This window comes from Danio rerio, chromosome 13 (assembly GCF_052040795.2).
Source record: "Danio rerio strain M-AB ecotype USA chromosome 13, GRCz13ab, whole genome shotgun sequence".
NCBI classification, from domain to species: Eukaryota; Metazoa; Chordata; class Actinopteri; order Cypriniformes; family Danionidae; genus Danio; species Danio rerio.
The window spans coordinates 5549717-5569232 of NC_141033.1; the positions used below are offsets into that span (position 1 = coordinate 5549717).

A 19516-nucleotide genomic window follows, 5' to 3' on the forward strand; every position below is an offset into this window, starting at 1 on the left:
CATGAAGTAGTTTGATGACAGTATTTGATTAAAAATAAATACCATGCCTGACAACTTAACTGTTAGTCTATAATCCATGTTGCAACAATATATTTGAAATGATGTATTGCTTAGACACTTTATTGTTGTGCTTTGTAATGTTTGCATTTTAAGTTATCTTAAATCTTTTATTAAAATAATAACTGCATCGGCTGAACGCTTCTGTCTGGGCATCCAGTTGCTTTAGTGATATGAGTGACATGACCTTATCTCTTCGTACAAGTCTTCATGCAGTATTCCAACTTACAGAAAACATGGGGGTTGTATATAATGCTGAGAAATACAAATAAGTGTGGATGCACTGAAAATTATTGACCAGAAATGGCATTTTTTATTTTTGGCTAAAAGAGAAATGACCAAAAATATTAACCAATTATAGGCTTTGCTGGACTACACTGCCCAGCAGTGTTTAGCATGCTGCTTTCACTCTCCATCCAACTGTAGTCACTTTGTAGTTTGAAGATGCTTTCACACCAGTTGCGGAAAGTCCTGTGCTATGAACCCATTCATTTCAATAGCTTGTTGCAGCACTGACAAATGCAGCGGAGAGTATCGTTAATTAGCTTGCACATGTATCGTAAGTTCAAAATAGCTCAATATTCCACTCTGGATATTCTACTCGTGTTATCTATGCATGAACCACACATCCTCACAGGAACAGCAAAGTCTGCTCAAATAATTTGCTGACAGGACACACTTCATTACTGGTTCACTGTTAATAAAATATGGTTATTTAATTTTTATTCACCTGTGTGTGTGTGTGTGTGTGTGTGTGTGTGTGTGTGTGTGTGTGTGTGTGTGTGTGTGTGTGTGTGTGTTTTATATATGTATAAATTAAGTCATTTTTTTATGTCATACAAAATTACTTTTTTTGACTTTAAATAATAAATAATTATTACAAAGCATTTTCGGTTTTCGGCCAAGTGGATCTAGACATTTCTGCCGAGAGTCTTATTTTCATTGAATCCCTACAAAAACGACTTTTTTTTTTTTCTTAAGTGAGACTCTTTATTTTGGTCATAACAAATCCATCTCACTTCTATTTTGCTATACAAAGCAAACACCAAAATATGCTTCTGCAAAGTTTTGATTAATGTGGTGCACATTTAAGAGTACATTAAGTTGACTTAAAAGAATGAAATAAAATGGACATTTTAAAAAATGACTCCCTGCCAGTGTTGTTTTAAAGAAAAACTGAGAAGTCCAGCCTTTTGAAAACCCCTCTGAGCTTTCCAAGCACTCCATTTTTGAGGAGGTCATATGCTGAACATCTGTAATTTTGCCCAGGAAATCATCAGCAGGCCAACTCAAAGCCAACTCTCCCCCCCCCCAACTCCATCCTCTAACTATGGGGCAACAAATTCAGCCCAATTCCCCGAAGAGGACACAGCCTGTTCCCCCTCCTGCTGGTCCAACCAGCTCAGGGTCCTCTGCACGATTCACTCCATCGAGTGCAGAAATGAGTTATAGCGTTTTTCACACCTGGTTCTGCTCAAGATGCAGCACAGTTGAGGTTTGGCAAAATGTGCTCTCAGCGAGTAAGAGAGAAAACACACACACACACACAGAGAGAGACGCACGCAAAAACAAGAATGTTGCCTCCACCAGAATTGTTACATGTGTGTGAAGAGGGTGCTAAATTGGAGCCTAATTGCATTAAAAGTGATTATGCCTTCCAGTTTCATTTTGAACACAAGCAGCATGTAAAATTGAGGGAAAAAAATAGGCAATCGCACATTGTGCTGTGGTTTGCTTTTTACGAGCTGTGATGGAGGCTCCCTCCCGCTTTCTGGTTCTGTGTACAAACAGGATGAAGCCCAGAGCCCAGCATGCCAGCCTAATATTCGGCTGTTCCAGGATCTGTCCTTACTAGAGCTGCGTAGCAACAATCTGAAGCCTAGCTTTCATCTAATTACTCTATCACATAATTTCGCAAATTGCCCTTTCACTGGGGAGCTGAGTGCAAAAACATGAGCACAGCGGGATTTGGGGCAATGGCTTTCATTTATTACTCATTTCTTGTTAAATTAAACAAGAAAATACTGTTTGTGAGATAGAGGGTGAAAATCAGGAGGGAACAAGGAATGGGAAGGAGGGGGGCAAAGAGTCCAATTTCACGGCCACGGGAACAGGAAAGCTGCTCAGTGCACCCAGCATTCCTCTCCAGGATGCCTGGCACAATCACACTATCTTTGTTCAGATAAAATAAAAAAACAAACAACAGTTAAAGCAGGAAAAATAACACAAGTTAAGGGCCTCTTGTTTTGTTTTTCTTTCCTTTTTTTTTTTTTACTTCACCACAAAGTTTATTGGAATGTGTTCACGCCGACTTTACAGCATGCTAAAACACTTGTGAGTGGCGGGTAATTAGCTAGCATCTCTCCCTCTCTTCCTCATGCTATTCTCAGACCCGCAAAACACCCTCTTCTATTCTCCATACAAGCCAACTAGCAACTGAAAACATCTGATTAAAGGGGCAGCTTCAGGGTGTATCAACCCCATAAGCCTTCACCGTCTTTTCTGCCTTTTCACCATTCCGCTTATTGTTTTCCTCTCCTCCATCGAATTGCTCTTCAGTGTAATCTTGTACCGCCACCCACTTCACTCTTCCGTCTCTGCACAATGGTACATGCAAGGAGTGCATTTTTGCTGTGGTTAGTCCATATACTGCACAATACATATGTCCTGTACTTTATATGTACTTGACTAAGACAGACAGCCATCCTCTGTGTGTGCTGTTTGGTAATTGTCTTTATCTCCAAGGGCCAGACCTGAGGAGTGTTCCTTTGCACACATCGATTCAGAGGAAAAGGGACATCAGAGGTATCGGAAACTACCTCTTCCGTCAATCCTGCGCTCTCACACTTTCTCTTACATCTCTAGTTGAAACTTTCCAATGTCCTTTAAGTAAAAGCCAGTTGGAGACGGAAGGCGAGACGACGGCATTGTCCGTGAGGTCAGTCATCCGTGCCTCACGTGCTGCGTGTTGTTTTGTTCCCCACACAAATGCTGAGCTGTCAGAGGGAAGCACTCGACACAGGGAGTGAAATGAGTCTAATTTCTTGAGTTTGCCGTAAGGAGTGCTGTGCAAACCTATTTACGGCAGAGTGTTTCCATTTATGCTTCGATCCAAGCAAAGCGACACTTTTTTTCTGGATCAGGATCAAAGCCAACTGCGTTTTCATCTCTTTTTCTATCTGTATATAGTTATTTTGTATCTTCTAAGATACTTTTTATTGAAGGAATTCTGAAGTCATGTTATTGGAGATTCTATCTTTTATCATTTTGTTATTTCGCTTTGTAGAGGTGAAAGCAGACTATTCAATGTGCAAGTTCAAATAAATGTGAAACTGGACCACAAACCCAGTTTTTTGGTGTATGGCTATATTTTTCATTTATGCATTTTCCTTTGGCTTAGTCCCTTTATTTGATCAGGGGTCGCCACATCAGAACCGCCACATTATCCAGCACATGTTTTTGCAGCGGATGCCCTTCCAGCTGCAACCCAGAACTGGGAAACACCCATACACTCTCGCATTCACACATACAATACGGCCAATTTAGCTCATTCAATTCACCTATACTGCATTCTTTGATTTCTTGTGGGGGAAACCGGAGCACTGGGAGGAAATCGGTGCAAACACGAGAGAACATACAAACTCCACACAGAAACACAAACTGACCCAGCTGGGGCTCGAACCAGCGACCTTTCTTGCTGTGAGGCAATAATGCTAGACACTGTGCCACCCCTGGTATATTTTTAAATGACCAAAATACATTATTTGGGTCAAAATGAGCTATTTTACTTCATTCATTCATTCATTCATTCATTCATTCATTCATTCATTCATTCAATCATTCATTTTCCTTTGGCTTAGTCCCTTTATTCATCAGGGGTCACCACAGCTGAATGAACCCCCAACTTATCCAGCATATATTTTACACAGCGGATGCCCTTTCAGCTGCAACCCAGTACTGGCAAACATCCATACACACTCATTCACACACATACACTAAGGCCAATTTAGTTAATTCAGTTCACCTATAGCGCATGTCTTTAGAATGTGGCGGAAACCGGAACACCCAGAGGAAACCCACAGGGAAAAAATGCAAACTCCACACCGAAATGCCAACTGGCCCAGCCGGGACTCAAACCAGCAACCTTCTTGCTGTGAGGTGTCAGTGCTAACCACTGAGACACCATGTCGCCTATCTATTTTACTTTTATGATAAAGATCATTAGAATATTAAGTAAAGATTGTGCTGCATGAAGATATTTAGTAAATTTTCTATGGTAAATATAGATATTTTTATAACATTTGTTTAATTTGTACTGTGCATTGCTAAGCACTTAATTTAGACAGCTTTAAAGGCAATTCTCTCAATATTTTAATTGTTTTAACGCTCAGATTCCAGATTTTCAAATACTTCTATCCCCAGCTAAATAGTGTCCTACCTCAACAAACTTCACACTCATGACTGGTGTGCGGGTCACAAATGTGTATCAATACTTTTAAACACTACAGTCTTCTACCGAAAGCTGTCATTGCAAATACCTCTAAAACAAAAATATCCTATGCACTCATTATGATTATAGTCTTTTAGTGAAGTGTACTTGTTCATAGATATGTGGTTGTTTGAAAAAGTGTCCACGTGATTGATTGAGCACTGCTAAAGGCTTGCCAGGGTGAAAAATCAAGTCTGAAGGCTTAAATTTAACAGAACATCGAACAAACCACATGATTTAAGATATGAGCTATTCCAGCGTTATGGATGTGACATTTACAGTAAAATCTCAAAACATAAATTCACAGAGAAAGTATATGTTAACATTACATTGAAATATCTGTTTATATTTTCCAAAACAACTGACCACAGAGTTATGGGAGCAGAAAAATATCAATCTATAAACATATTTTGTACTTGAAATGAGGGAAATAAACATGCGTTATGGATGTGACGAAAAAAGTACGCAAGTTACAATATACTTCGTAGAAATCTGGGAATTAAACTGCACGACCCAAAAGAAATAATGCTAATTAAAAGGATAAGAGTTCTCTCTATAGAACAAAAACAATTGATTTTATTTTATTTAACTTTTTTTTTTTTTGCATTTATGAGGAAAAAGTTCCGTTATGGATGTGACATCTCTCCATTATGGATGTGACATATGTGAAATTGCCACTTGTGTGATTTTGATAAATCAAATATAATAGTTTGAAAACCCCGACAGACATTCTTGAGTATTTCTAAAGTGCTGTAAAATACTTGCTTACACTAAAAACGCAGAAACGGTTTCGATATTTCAGTGAAAACTTTTGACATTTGCATGGAATTGCTCATATATGTATATATATATATATATATATATATATATATATATATATATATATATATATATATATATATATTTAACAATCTTGAGGATAGTTTTGTCCCACGAAAACAAACAAACACTTCAATACTGTCCACTATAATAGTCAGCCAAGATAAATAGGAAACTGAACTTCCATCATTCTGTGTTATTGTGGGTATTCTACACTTTTGTCCGCGTGTATGTATGCGTGTGTGTCTGTGTGAACTAGTAAATGGCTTTCTTTTCACACACCTTTCTCCTGGGGCCGCTAAAGGTGGTAGTGGATGGGGGTGGAGTGTGTGTGTGTGTGTGTGTGCTTGGGGCAGGTGATGTTCTTGGGGGCTCAGGCATAGTTTCTGGGCCACAGATGTAGGAATGGGTGGGGTGGGGGTGAGCATGTGGAGGCTTTTGGCACTGATCAAATGGACTGCCTTTTGACTCCAGTATGGTTAGAAACACATTTGCTTTCAACACCTGAAAATACATGATTGCTGGGCCATAATAGCTACTTCAGTCATAAAGCGAAACACCAAATGAGTGAAGGCTTAAGTAATATGTTTATTGAAAATAGGCCTACGTGAACATTTCACTGTCTTTAATTAAGAGACATTATCATTATGAGTTGTGCATGTGTGCGTATGAGTGAGAGAGAGAGAGACTGGCAGAGGTGTGTTAAGCCTGGGAGAAGGGTAGATATATGGAGATAAGTGGTGTCTTGACAGCACTCCGATTACTTTGTGGTAAATGAAATAGAGGAAGTGAAATCCATCAAAGCAGGAGGAAGAGCCAACCACATCAATGGCCTGTGATGCTCTATCACTTCTTCTCTATGGCAGGTGTGGACAGCCACAGTAAGAGAACTAACCACCAGCCCCAAAAACACCAGCTATCCTATAACCTAGATGTGCAACGGCCCTAAAAATATTTCGAATTTTACACTTGGCTTATATATGTTAACTACTTTTAGTCGTCATTTTGATACACATTTATAAACCTTGACGTGTACATCTTCAGTAATTGCTACCATAGATAACACTCTAATATGCACTGTACGTGTGATAGTTCCTACAAATACACTACAAGCAACTCTAAAAAAGAATGGAACATGATAAAGTACTATTATATATATCCTATCTTTCGTATCTTTGCCTTCAGGCTGTTATTTTCTTTTTCTTGGCTAAAAAACTGAACGTGTGTGATTAAGGCTAGGCAAGATAAAGTGAATGTTTGTGTGTGTAAGCAAGCATGTGCGTTGACCACTTCAAGGCATTTGAAGAGCAGCGTGCAGTTAAAGAATACTCAAAGAGAAGCAAAAAAGAGGAAATATTCAACAATCTCACGGCAATTCGTACCTTTTTCATTTAGTGGCTAATTCGTATGAATTCGTACGATCTAATTTGTACAATTTAGTACAATTTGCTCATCCCCCAATGACGGTTGGGGTTAGGGGTGGGGTTAGGTGCCACTCCTCCTCTTTAAAATCGTACCATTTCGTACGACTGAACTCGTACGAATTAGCCACTAAACTGGCAAAACGTAAAATACTTACGATCAGGCTGAAATATCATATTACTGGACTCACCGTCAAGTGCTGGAAGAGCCATGCCCTCATAATGTTTGTTGCCACTTTAGGAAAGATTCCGCGTTTTTTGTTCCTCTTCTTCTCCTTGTCAGGGTCGTCATCATCTCCTGTGCTGGGTGATGCCACACTGTTGTCCAGACCATCACCTGTCAAAATGTACAGCAAAAACACAGAGGTCAGGACCTAGTCACTAATAGCAACACATAAACAGGCTTTGCTTTTTAAGAAAACATAGGCAATAAAGGTAAGCTTACAAGTAAGTAATGTGTATTTATATAGCGCATTTATTGTGTATGGCCATACATCCAAAGCGATTGCTAGGGTGAAAAGGAGGGTCTTTAGAGGGTTTTCTTCACACCACCACCAGTGTGCAGCATCCACTTGGATGATGCAATGGGAGCCACAGGACAATGGCGCCTGTGCGGTCACCACACACTAGCTCTAGGGGTAGTGGAGAAACAGAGATAGAGCCAATTCGGGGAGGCCTTGGCGGTTAAGGGCCAATGGAGGGAATTTGGCCAGAGGTTACACCCCTACTCTTTACGCGAAGTAACCATGGAATTTTTAATTGCCACAGGACCTAAGTTTGAAGTTTCATCCGAAAGACAGTGCCCTCTTCACTATACTGGGGCATTAGGACTCACACAGACTGAAGGTTAAGTGGCCCCTGCTGGCCCCACTTACACCACTTCCAACAGCAACCTAGTTTTCCCATGCGGTCTCCCATCCAGGTACTGACCAGGCTCAGCAATGCTTAGCTTCAGTGAGTAACCAGTCTTGGGCTGCAGGATGATATGACTGTGGCAACAACAGTGCATCAATATCACTTTGAAGCGTCACATCTCAATGCATTCATTTTTAATACTTTTATAAATAACCCCCATTTCTCACCCCCACGCAAATCTCAGAGAGAAAGAAAGAGAGCACAATGGACTTGTAAGGTTGCATTTCCCCCCTGCCTTCCAACACAGCGAGTCACCAAAGAATTGAGAATGACAGAGAGATTTAGTCTTCATTATCCCAGGGAAATATTGATTGAAGCGCGCCCGGTGTCTTTTTACCTCAGGTGGAGCAGTTACACACTATGAAAAAGGGGGAAGGAGGGGGGTTGAATATGGCTGCCGCACAAAATGGCAGCAGCTTCTTAAAGAGCTGCATTTTAATAACAATGCTGCATGGGTGCTTGCAGCAACCTGTGGGTGCTCGATAAGACTTCATAATGGGCAGCTGAACATACCAGAGCAGAGGAGATGGCTTACGTCGCCTTTTCAGCTTCACATCGCCTGTTTGCTTATGCATGATGATTTTATTCAGATCCCCAATTATCGTACATATTCTCCCTCAATGAGAGCCCAAACATGCCTCTAAGAAGACTTCTGATAATTGGTATTATGAACTCACAATTCCGATAATAAACCATAAAAGAAACACGAGCGAGGCAAACAACCACACATTGCAAGGGTTTTTCCATAGCGGAGGCACAGGAACCGAGAGAGTAACTTATTGATTACGTATAAAGCACTTCCAAAAGCCCCAGCGCTATTCGTACAGAGAGATTATGGTGGGTTAACTCTTTCTCTAGCTGTAGCTTTCAGTCAGCGACATAAGGCACCTGTATCATTGATAATTAATGGAAATGTCTGCAGTAATCCGGTTGGAGATAATTTTTTTTCCCAGCTCCATGCATCAATAGAATAATCAAGGGTCTAAAAGAGTCTTTGCTCCCCATTACCTCAGGCAAAAGAATTCCTGAAAGCATGCCTTGCGGGCACCTGAATTATATACGCCATTAGGAGAGCGAAGGCTTTCTACATTCCATATAAAACACTCCGCCAGCCCTCTCCGCCTAGGAGAGAAGCCCTAGAAAAGGCTGAGACTTTTTAAGTGAAGACTTATGTAGATACAATGGCTTTGCCTTTTACACAAGGGCACTTTCCCTCAGTCAGTCACTTACTGAGAAACTGACCATTGCTGAATCGCCCACTGCAACATACACAGGCAAGTGGGGGGGAGTACAAAATAACTTTAAGGCTAGTTTCGATTACATCATTAACTAATGCCAAAAACAGCCCTGGCTTAGAGAGCAGTTTGTCTTCCGACAGTTTTTAGGCAAATAGAACTTCCAGGCTCCCATCTGGGAAGGCAGTGGCACCGCTGGTTTGTAATCTAAGACACCATTTTCATTAGAAGCAAATGCTCCAAATCCGGTGTAAAGACTAGTTCGTGTTCAGCAAAGCCTAAAATAATAAACCCAGGGCTTGTCCCATGCGACTTAGCAAAACAGAAGCAAACACTGGATATCAGGTCAGACGGAGGAAGAGGGAAGGGGGGTACAACGAAAGAGTAAAGGAGGGCAGGGGTGTTTGAGTGATGTCTGAGGTAACTCTGTTGCGTGTGTGCTCTCTTGAGCTTTTGTCTTCCGCCTCTTCTGGCCATTTTGAACTGTTTAACCTTCATTGCCCAGTATTATTGCCTAAAAACTGACCTCTGAAGGCTTAGACCTTCAAGGCAAATAAGGGGGAGGGAAAGAAAAGCTGTCAATTTTATTGGGATTTCCATTTTGACGCAATTTGATACTGACCTAACTTAGTCAAGTCTGGAACTACTTTCATTGCTTTTTTTTTTTTAGCTTTTTTAGTGTCAGTGTAAGCACATGGAGGTGTCTACAGAGCAAGTTCCCATCAAAATGTTAGCCTGTTGCTAATAGTGTGACAATAAACAATATATATATATATATATATATATATATATATATATATATATATATATATATATATATATATATATATATATATATATATATATATATATTCATTAATTTATTCATTCATTTTCCTTTCGGCTTAGTCCCATTATTAATCTGGGGTCGCCAAAGCGGAATGAACCCCCAACTTATCCAGCATTTGTTTTACGCAGCGAATGCCCTTCCAGCTGCAACCAATCACTGGGAAACATACCATACACTCTCATTCCCAAACATACACGACAGACAATTTTAGCTTACCCAATTTACCTGTACCGCATGTCTCTGGACTTGTTGGGGAAACCGGAGCCCCTGGAAGAAACCCACGCGAACGCGGGGAGAACATGCAAACTCCACACAGAAATGCCAAAATGTGTAGCAACAGCACTACCTACTGCACCATCGCGTCCCATATATATTTTAAATTATTTTTGACACTTGTCCAACTTCTGCAAAGTTGCTCATTTCAACTAAAACCAAAACCCAAGAATTAAGCACTTATGATTGGTTAAAAAGGTGTCTCTCCCCTGACTTTTTTTTACAAGATCTACTGCTGTCATAAACATGCCTTTTCTCAGGACACCTATTTCAGCATGTCAGGAAATAGGTATGTGCTTATCACTGTCAATTGTATTGGTATTTCCATCTTTAATACCGATCCACCTTATTCGACAAGGGCTAATCTATTTTACCATTGGTGGGTCAGCACAGGCATATGGCAGTGTCTATACGACACTTTTGTGTCAAAATGTCAGCCCACAACAGCTTCCACACTCTTCCCGTGCCAAATAAAGACGAATGATGGCGGCAAGACTGAAAAGGTGGAAATAATCATAAAAATGATGCTAGTCCATAAACAAGCTCACAGCCTCATTAGTCCAGCAGCAGGCTCCACTGGCAGATTTATGCGCCTTTTCGCTGATGCCATGAGGAAATGCCACGGGCGAACTTTGGCCAACTGCTAATGGGTTATGACAGCGTCTTAGCAACTACTGCAGGGAGGGGGGACACACGGTCCGGTTCGCCACTGACAGAGAGGAAAATGTCATCTCATCTGACCATGTGTGGTGGAGTCTATGCAGCAATTAGAGAGCAGGCCAGTGACTGGAGCAGGCCAGAGGCTGAGGAGGATGCCCCGCGGCTAACCAGGGAGAGAATTTTTTATGACCCCCTCGTACGCGCACACACATTCACGCATGAGATCAGCCTGTGACGCTCTAGCTGCCTGGCTGCTGCTAAAATCAGGTTAGCTTCCCAACGAGCCTTTGTCAGCCAACTCTTCCGATTGGCTCATCCACTCCATCTTGATACCTGTCTCCCGATCTCTCTAGCCATCTCTCTCTCCGTCTCTGCCTTGACCACTCTCTCTCTCTCTCACATACTCAAGGCGCTTTCTGACATTATCAGAAAGATGTAGGCTAATCTGTTATGATCTGATTACTCAAAAAGGGCACTACCTGTTCCTCTTTACTTATGAGTACACAACATCGAAGTGTCAGCCATTTTTCTGCTGCTTTACTAATTAGCAGAATGACACTTCCAATCCGTCAAGCACATTTCCATGTAACGAATGTTTATTTGGGGGATCGGACACCTGTTTGTCCAAGCTATGATGGACAGGGCATTTAACAATTGTAAGAATGCCAATAGGCATTGCAGCATCTATGCACAGCAAATGCTTCTTTTTAAAATCTAATATTCATATTTTCAGCAGTTATTAAGCGAGGCCGTCGTAGCTCATGGAGTACAGCGTCTTGGCCAATTTTAAGTGTTTTGACTAAATTTTATTGGCCATGGTCGGATGGATGGGACCAAGCTGTGGAAACAGATTGGCTTTTGCTTTACACCACATTTGGTCCATGGATGATTTCGAGAGCACCCCTGGCCTCTCCCTGCAGAGAGAGTCAGGTGACCTGTGCTGCTCTCTCGCTCTCCCTTAGCATTCAAACATACTGACTGTACTACAGCTCTCCTAGTCCTGCAGAGGCTCAGCCTTCAGGGCCCGCCATCCGCCTTCTTTTCACTATGCACACATTCACACATGTTCACACACTCTTCGTTCGAACACACACACACACACACACACTCTCACATAAACAGAGTCGCATATAAAGAGAGTGGGCGAATGGGGAGGGTCGGGGAAGAAAAAGATAAAGCTGGGTTCATTGTATTCAGGCCATTCACATGGTTAGAATGGACCAGGCAGCGGGGGTTCCCTCTGCATGGGTCACAAGCGCCTCCCACCTCAAAAATATTCAGAACATGCAGGAATTCCTGCGGTATGATTCCCAACAAGAGACACTCAGATTAGCAGGGAGCTTTCCGTGCACGCTTGCCCCACCATACATTTTCTGTTCCTAAAATACATACAAACATTAGTAGCGGTCTGCTGACTGCAATCACTTGCCTTTCTCGCAAAATGTCCTTAGCTCCTCTGGTTTCTGAATTTGTAGGATAAATATAAAGGAAAGCAGAGGGTTTAATGAGATGCGACATGGCGACAATGTGGCGGATTTGCAGTTATGTTGACTCTTTGAGATTTGATCGCTAGCATCTCGTGATGTTTGCATGCATACCCTTGCATGCTTGAGTATCTGTGCTCTGGTTAAGTTAAACACTTTTTGCTCAGAATTTGTAATTATGAAAGAATAAACAGCACTCTAAACACTAATCTGGGAGAGTGGTAATTACAATCCGTAATTACCCGGGAATCGTTTTAAATAATGACAGTAAATAATGATGGTTTTAAATAACTGCAGGCATCCTAAATAATGACAGTGTTTTCTTCCCCTTTCTTTACGCGTATGATGACAGTGACAGATCTGTAATTCATAATTTGGGGAAAAGAGAGCGTAATTACAAGTCTTTCAGCCGTACCTCGTGCGTCTCTGTCATCCCCTCGCAGCGGGACAAACGGAGAGAGTAATAAGTGCATAATGTGGCTCATATTCAGTGCTATAATGCCTCTAATTAAACTGAGTCACCCATGTGAGTTCTAGCTGAGAGCTCTTCATGCATATTCCCAGGTCTCCGGGATCAGGCCACTGACATACCCACAGGTGATGGCAAAAATGTCATTGCAAATGTTACGGCTCTCTTTCGTTCGTGTCTGTGTAGGGGTCACTTCCACTGAAGCCCCCGACACGTTGGAAAGCGTACTGAGGCCCAGGGGCACAAACACAGCATTAAACTGAGGTCTCTCTCACCCTCTCCCCTTCCCTCCCCTCCTCCTCGTTTCATTCTTCCTCTGGTCTGTGTGTCGAGGGGGGAAAACGGTCAAATGAAAGTGTAGGGCCCTGAGTTTACCCTTTCATGTCGAGCACTTTTACTGTGTAACTATTGATTTTTCTCCTTTGTAATTTTTTTTTAATCTGAAGATATAAGGCGGGCAGAAAAGGCAGGCTGGTGAGGTTCAAACGGGAACACTTTAAGAGTCCTCTGATTCCACCGAGGCAGCACACACACTCACTCACAAAGAGTATACATGCTCTATTCTCCCTCTCCCTCTCTCGCTCTCTCTCTCTCAGACAGCTTTTGACACCTTCTCCAGGGCCAGCTTTGTTCGATATCCAGGCAGACCGGATGGCTGAGAGGAAAGTGTTTTTTAAAAAAAGGAACATGGCTCGCAACAAAAGCTAAGAGCCTTTGCTGGCTCACAACAACAGCACTACTGCAGCAGTCTGCCCAGAATTCAACTCATCTGAACGCTTTTAAACCCCTCATCATATACTCTAGGTGAATCTAAAACAATTCCTACGCTGCCAAATAAAGCCATGACATCCATCCTTCCGACTACCAAATATGAAATTCAATTTCACATAGCATAACACTATAGCTGCGTCCCAAATGGCACACTATACACTCATGCACTATGTACTTATGCTCTTACACACTCAACAGGATAGTATATGTATGTAGTGTCGTCCCAAATGGCACACTAATGTTTTTTTACTATGCTGAAATTCAAACCGTTTCCCTGATGACGTTTGACGGTTGCCAAATCAGTGAAATAAACAACCGAATTATCAAATAATACCTGCCGTGAGGTTTGCCGCATTCACCATCGGGAGGCGCTATAATCACTCTCGTAGGAGAATTTTGCTTTCACCATCCAAAATAAATAAAGTTATTCAACATATGCGTCCGATAGCTCCGCCCTCTCCGCTACGTAAGCAAACCTGCGGCATTGAGTGCGTGAAGTGTCCATCATTACACACTTCATTTTAGCGGCTAAATGAGTGCATCATCCGTGTAATTAAAGTGCACTTAATGTTTTTAGAGTTTTCAGTGTGAACACACTACTTACTCTATTTATACTACAAAATGGCGTAGAATAGTGCATAAGTATGTGATTTGGGACGCAGCTAGTTTCTTTATATATGTTATATAGGTCCAATACCAATTTTACCTCTCAGTGCTTCCTCCTCCTCCTCGTTTTGCTCGTTCACATGAAGAGGTGTGTCCCAATTCTCTTTACCTTGAAGACGTAAAGCTAAGGGGAAGGGTTAGATAGCCCTTGATATTGAGGTTTTTCAGGACCACAGTCAACAGAAAGGAGTGCTAAATTTCCCCAGAATGCACCATCTACAAAGGCAGCATGGCTGCACACGGAAGTCAGGAGATGCACAAAATTGTATTTTTTGTCATTATTAAGATTTTGTATAACAAACAAAAAGCAATAAAAAACTATACATTTCATTCATTCATTCATTTTCTTGTCGGCTTAGTCTCTTTATTATTCCGGGGTCGCCACAGCGGAATGAACCGCCAACTTATCCAGCTAGTTTTTACACAGCGGATGCCCTTCCAGCTGCAACCCATCTCTGGGAAACATCCACACACACTTTATACACTACGGACAATTTAGCCTACCCAATTCACCAGTACCGCATGTCTTTGGACTGTGGGGGAAACCGGAGCACCCGGAGGAAACCCACGCGAAGGCAGGGAGAACATGCAAACTCCACACAGAAACGCCAACTGAGCCGAGGTTCAAACCAGCGACCCAGCGGCCTTCTTGCTGTGAGGCGACAGCACTACCTACTGCTCCACTGCCTCGCCACTATAAATTTCGGTATCTATAAATAATAATAATAAATCTTGCATAGTAGTCCCACGAAATACTTTCACTGTAACTCGATGACACTCGAATACCCTGTCAGAAAAGTCTAGTCGTTGTTTTACAGTGTCTGGTTTAATGTTAATGTTGTTTTCGTTTGTTTACATAGATGTTGCTGCGGTGTAAATGCACAGTACACTTACGAGTCTATTTCCACATTATGTTGTTCTGAAAACATGATATCACTGGCTTCGGTGATTTCCTGAAGATAAATACCAAAATAATAAGGCAACTGGAATAACTACAGCAGTCGCAATTGTCAATCGTATGAATCAAGAGACTGCGATGACATATGCTGACGTGTGCAGGTGTTAGCGGTGTCCCATTTCTTCGAGGTGAAATCAAAGGCCAAGGGGAAGGTAGGGGTAAAAAAAATTGAATTTTGATTGAGCCATAATGTTATGGTAACACAATTTCTGTAGTTTACAGTAACAGTAAATATCACAGTACTTCATGCCAGATGGTACCACAGTGATTATTAGATCTATTCATAATTATAAGTAAACAACACATTAAACATTAGCATGATGCCTTCAAATAATGTTAAGTGCACTGTAAACACATTATTAAAATATCAAATGAAACGTTAGGGATAAACATGTCAATTTCTAAATCAGATTTGCAATGTATTAAGGCCAATTCACATTGCATGGACAAGCAACAACATCATGAAGATCTGACAGATATGTTGGAGAATGTTGGAGCTTGTTTTTAACACATGAAAACACCCAATCAGTTCATGTTTGTCATAGAATATCTTACAAGTGACATACTGTAGTCTTATGATTATATAAATTGGGCTTAATATGGATTTTCTTCCCTAAACCTTTCAATCTAATTTAAAGCAGGGAAAAACAATCTTTTTCTAAAGAACACTAACATTAAATAGTACAAGTCTATATATGCTTCGTAATAACTCTTCTATTTACATTCTGCTTTTACTTGATTAGGTCCCACGTTGTATTAAGTAGCCTTAACTAATATGTACTTACACTGAAATTAATGATTTGTTACCATGTAGTGATTGTGTAAATACATGTTTTTACATTGTACCATTGCTTGATTAAATGCATGTAATTACATCAGTAATTAATTTTTGTATTTACATGTCTTACACTTTAACCCACTCCTAAACCTACCCAATACCACCAAACCTGCCCCTGAAACTAGATGTATCTCACTTCAAAAGCACCACAGGTGTTCTTCAATTCATTATGAACACATTAAGTACATTGTATTAATATTTTGATGTAGTAATTAAGGCCACTTAATATAAAGTGGGACCGCCGGTTATAACACATCGCAAACAAAGAACAAACTGCATTTAAGTTCATCACACATTCACAGGTTTAACTACAATGCCTGCGATTGGCTACATTTAATACTCAATGCTACGAAACACATAGTAAATACAACTCATGAAGAACTCACGCAAATGCTCGTAAGAGCAGTGGGAACCGAACTGACCCAGCAATCTGTACTGCTGGTACTACAGAAAGACATAACATTGCTTTTTCGCATTTTCACAACTGCTAACACTGCGTTTTTAAAATTTAAATGGCAACCTTGTATTAAAGTATCAGTACTTTTGACAACACTAATTTGTAACAGACAAGAACCTGTAGGCAATGGTTTTGCATTGTTCCTTTTTTTGGTATATTTTGGTAATGAGTGAAATGGAACCAGAGATGTGTGGTTAACTGCGGCAGTCTTCATTATTGGCTTCTGGCAGATAATTTTCCACATGGCAGCTATCTAAATGACACAGGCTGAGATAAGTGCTCTAATGCACAGGGATTTTCCCCAACTACAGCGTATCGCCATCCATTGGGCTGTAGTACAGTTAGATAATGTGAGGGTATTTCACTTCTAATAATAGCTTGCTTGGCTTCCCCTGAATTTGTTAAATGCAGTAAACATGGAGAGTGAATTGTACGGCGGAATTACTCACAATGAGCACTGCTTATAAAGAGAAGGGCAGCACTGTTATTACGGAACTGAAAGGGAAAAAAGCAAGTCAACTAAGGAATGAACTGTAAAATCAATCGTTTTTTATATCTTTGATAGGCTGCTCTTCTATCAGATTAGTGGATCCATTATGCCTACACATACAGCAGTTTAACAAAGACCTCCATTTAATGCAAGGAGGGTTTAACAACTGAAGAAATCTAACAGCTAACACTCATTTATTTTCATTCAATTTGATTTGATTGTTTGCCAAACGTACACAACCCGCTTCACCTTTGCTCATAGGCACACAGTTTTTTTGATACACTTGTTTTCATTTGCTATCTATCTATCTATCTATCTATATATCTATCTATCTATCTATCTATCTATCTATCTATCTATCTATCTATCTATCTATCTATCTATCTATCTATCTATCTATCTATCTATCTATCTATCTATCCATCCATCCATCCATCCATCCATCCATCCATCCATCCAATCATCCATCCATCCATCCATCCATTTATCTGGCTGTACATCCATCCATCCATCCATCCAGAGTTTTTTCTTATGAACATCACTATTAAGTTTTGTGCATTTTCTTATAGCAGTGATACCAATTTACACCTTTAAGTAAATTAACGTTAATTAAAACAAAAACTGCAAAGCAGCCTGATCTTGAGCCCTTGGTTTTAAATAATGAGCAAGGATAAAAGCATAGAAACACTTATAAAGTCCACTATAGGGGTCATTTTCATCTTTGCTAAACTGTTCTTCACTCAAACTGTCATATCCATTACGCCTGTACTTACTGCTGTCCAACGAAGAACTCAATTTCACCCCTGTCAGACATGCCACAGGAAGTGGAGCATAGGGAAATGTGGGGGAATTGTAGTTCTATCAGCTTGGGGTGAACTAGGGAGATAAGGCTTAAGGCTGGAAGTGACGGAAACTGAGCTGGACTGAACGTCTGCTTCCTGACAGCAATAGAGTAGGGGCGGCTGGACGTGGGTGATACCATTACAGCTCGGCTGTGCAGTCCTCTATTGAGAGGACAAACACACACACACACACACACACACACACACACACACACTTACACGTATATTAAAAAGAGCAGGGTCAGCTCTGGGGAACTTTTCAGATTTTTTTTTTAGATTATCGACCTGGTAAACTTTCTGGTTCCTGCCATTCTTTGACTCGTTTGGGCTTCTAGGGCATGGCTGGTGATTGGGTTACCTCTTGCACACAGATGCATACACACACACAAGCAGTCACTCTCACTCAAGCACAGAGTAAAGCAAACACACCCTCTCTCCATATACATACACACCCTCTAAAAGCATACACACTTTGTTTGTTATCTTTCTTTCACTCCTTAAATCTTAAAAAAAAAAATGCTTGAGGAGGTCTTTATCTTCCCCTCTAAATCCCTTCAGCAGGTATCCATGTCAAAAGACCAGGGCTGGGCTCTGGGAGAGGATTGTTTAGTAAGGGTCAGTCCTGGGTCAAGCTTTCGGCCTGTTGTTAACACAGCCCTCCCCCTGGTGCTTTTTGCACCAGCCTCCATCTGCACACACCTACGTCCACTGCTACTCCAAAACTCCAGCACCCCAGCAAATAATCCCTCTCTGTGAGAAGTCTCTGGTGACAAATACAAAGGTCAAATAGCTTTAGCACACAGTGCAAGGGAAGCCAAATTCCCCAAATATGGAGCTCTGGTGGTGTTTGCTCACAAGAAATTGGCTTGTTGGGGTGTCTCCAAACAGGCCTGGTAGATTCCTTTTTCTTTGTTGGGCCTCATGAGGTTATCACTTTTGTGGTGGCAGTTCTGATGCACCCAAATTAAATTATTTGGCGTTAAAGGATCATCATTATTCATCAAGGCGACTTATGCCGAGTTCAGACTGCATGATTTTCAAAGTAGTCGTGTCCCAGATGTTTTCACACTGCATGACTATCTGGGCTAGCATTTTGTTGCTGCTTTGTTTACACTGCAAGATGGATCGGCGACAGGGGCTTTCACATTGCATGACTTTACAATAGGAAGAATCTCAGACAACTTCGTCCAAACTACATCTCACAGCCAAAAACACGTAGTATATCTTTTGTTATTAACTACATTACATGAGAGAAGCCTTTAATGGGGTAGAAAGTGTACATATTTGGTCACCTGGGTTTAAAGGGAATTAGCAATTTCTCCTCAACTTTCTTTTTTAACTTTCTGTATGAAACGGCAAACAGACACGGGTGCTCCATTTCTTGGCTCTAAATAAACCGAAAATGAGCGCTTTTAACCTCTCCCTCAACCTCCTGCTGGCCTGCAGGTACACACACACACGTAAGTGAATGCTGCTCTCTCATTGGCTATAGACGATTACCAATGTTATTTTTAGTCAAAACTCATTTCACACGGCATCATTTGAATCGCCGACAGCTCCAGATATTCAGCACGCCAAACATCTCACAGGCATCAGCGACTCATCTGAGATTCTCTAAGATTGCGTCTTTGATAGTTCATACTGTGTGATTGTCACTCATGCGCACCAATGTAACCCCGCCAGACCTACGCCACCCAACCCGCTCCGAGCTGGTATCGAACCAGCAACCTTCTGCATGGGAGTCAGGTGCTCTACCAAGGAGGCTAAAGACCATGGCCTCTAGCATCTGTCACTAGAGCACCTTTAGAGGTCAGAGGAGTGAGGTTTACCTGTACAGCACACA

General features: G+C 41.2%; 1 protein-coding gene and 1 long non-coding RNA gene across 11 annotated transcripts in view; one reads left to right on the forward strand and one right to left on the reverse strand.

The window, feature by feature from the left end:
• Nucleotides 1-19516, reverse strand: part of meis1b (Meis homeobox 1 b) — a 598746-nt gene that overhangs the window by 553676 nt on the left and 25554 nt on the right. For 7 of the 10 annotated variants that reach the window (XR_015504910.1, XR_015504909.1, XR_015504911.1 and 4 more), the window contains 1 exon segment: nucleotides 6978-7123. The exons of 1 other annotated variant lie outside the window; for it this stretch is intronic. Coding sequence is in view for 2 of the 9 variants with exons in the window: in XM_087277344.1 (XP_087133470.1) it covers nucleotides 6978-7123 (146 nt within the window). In the remaining 7 variants the exon portion in view is untranslated. 10 annotated transcript variants of the gene reach the window in all.
• LOC141377105 (uncharacterized) overlaps nucleotides 1-19516 on the forward strand; it is a 71161-nt gene that overhangs the window by 36259 nt on the left and 15386 nt on the right. The window lies entirely within an intron of this gene.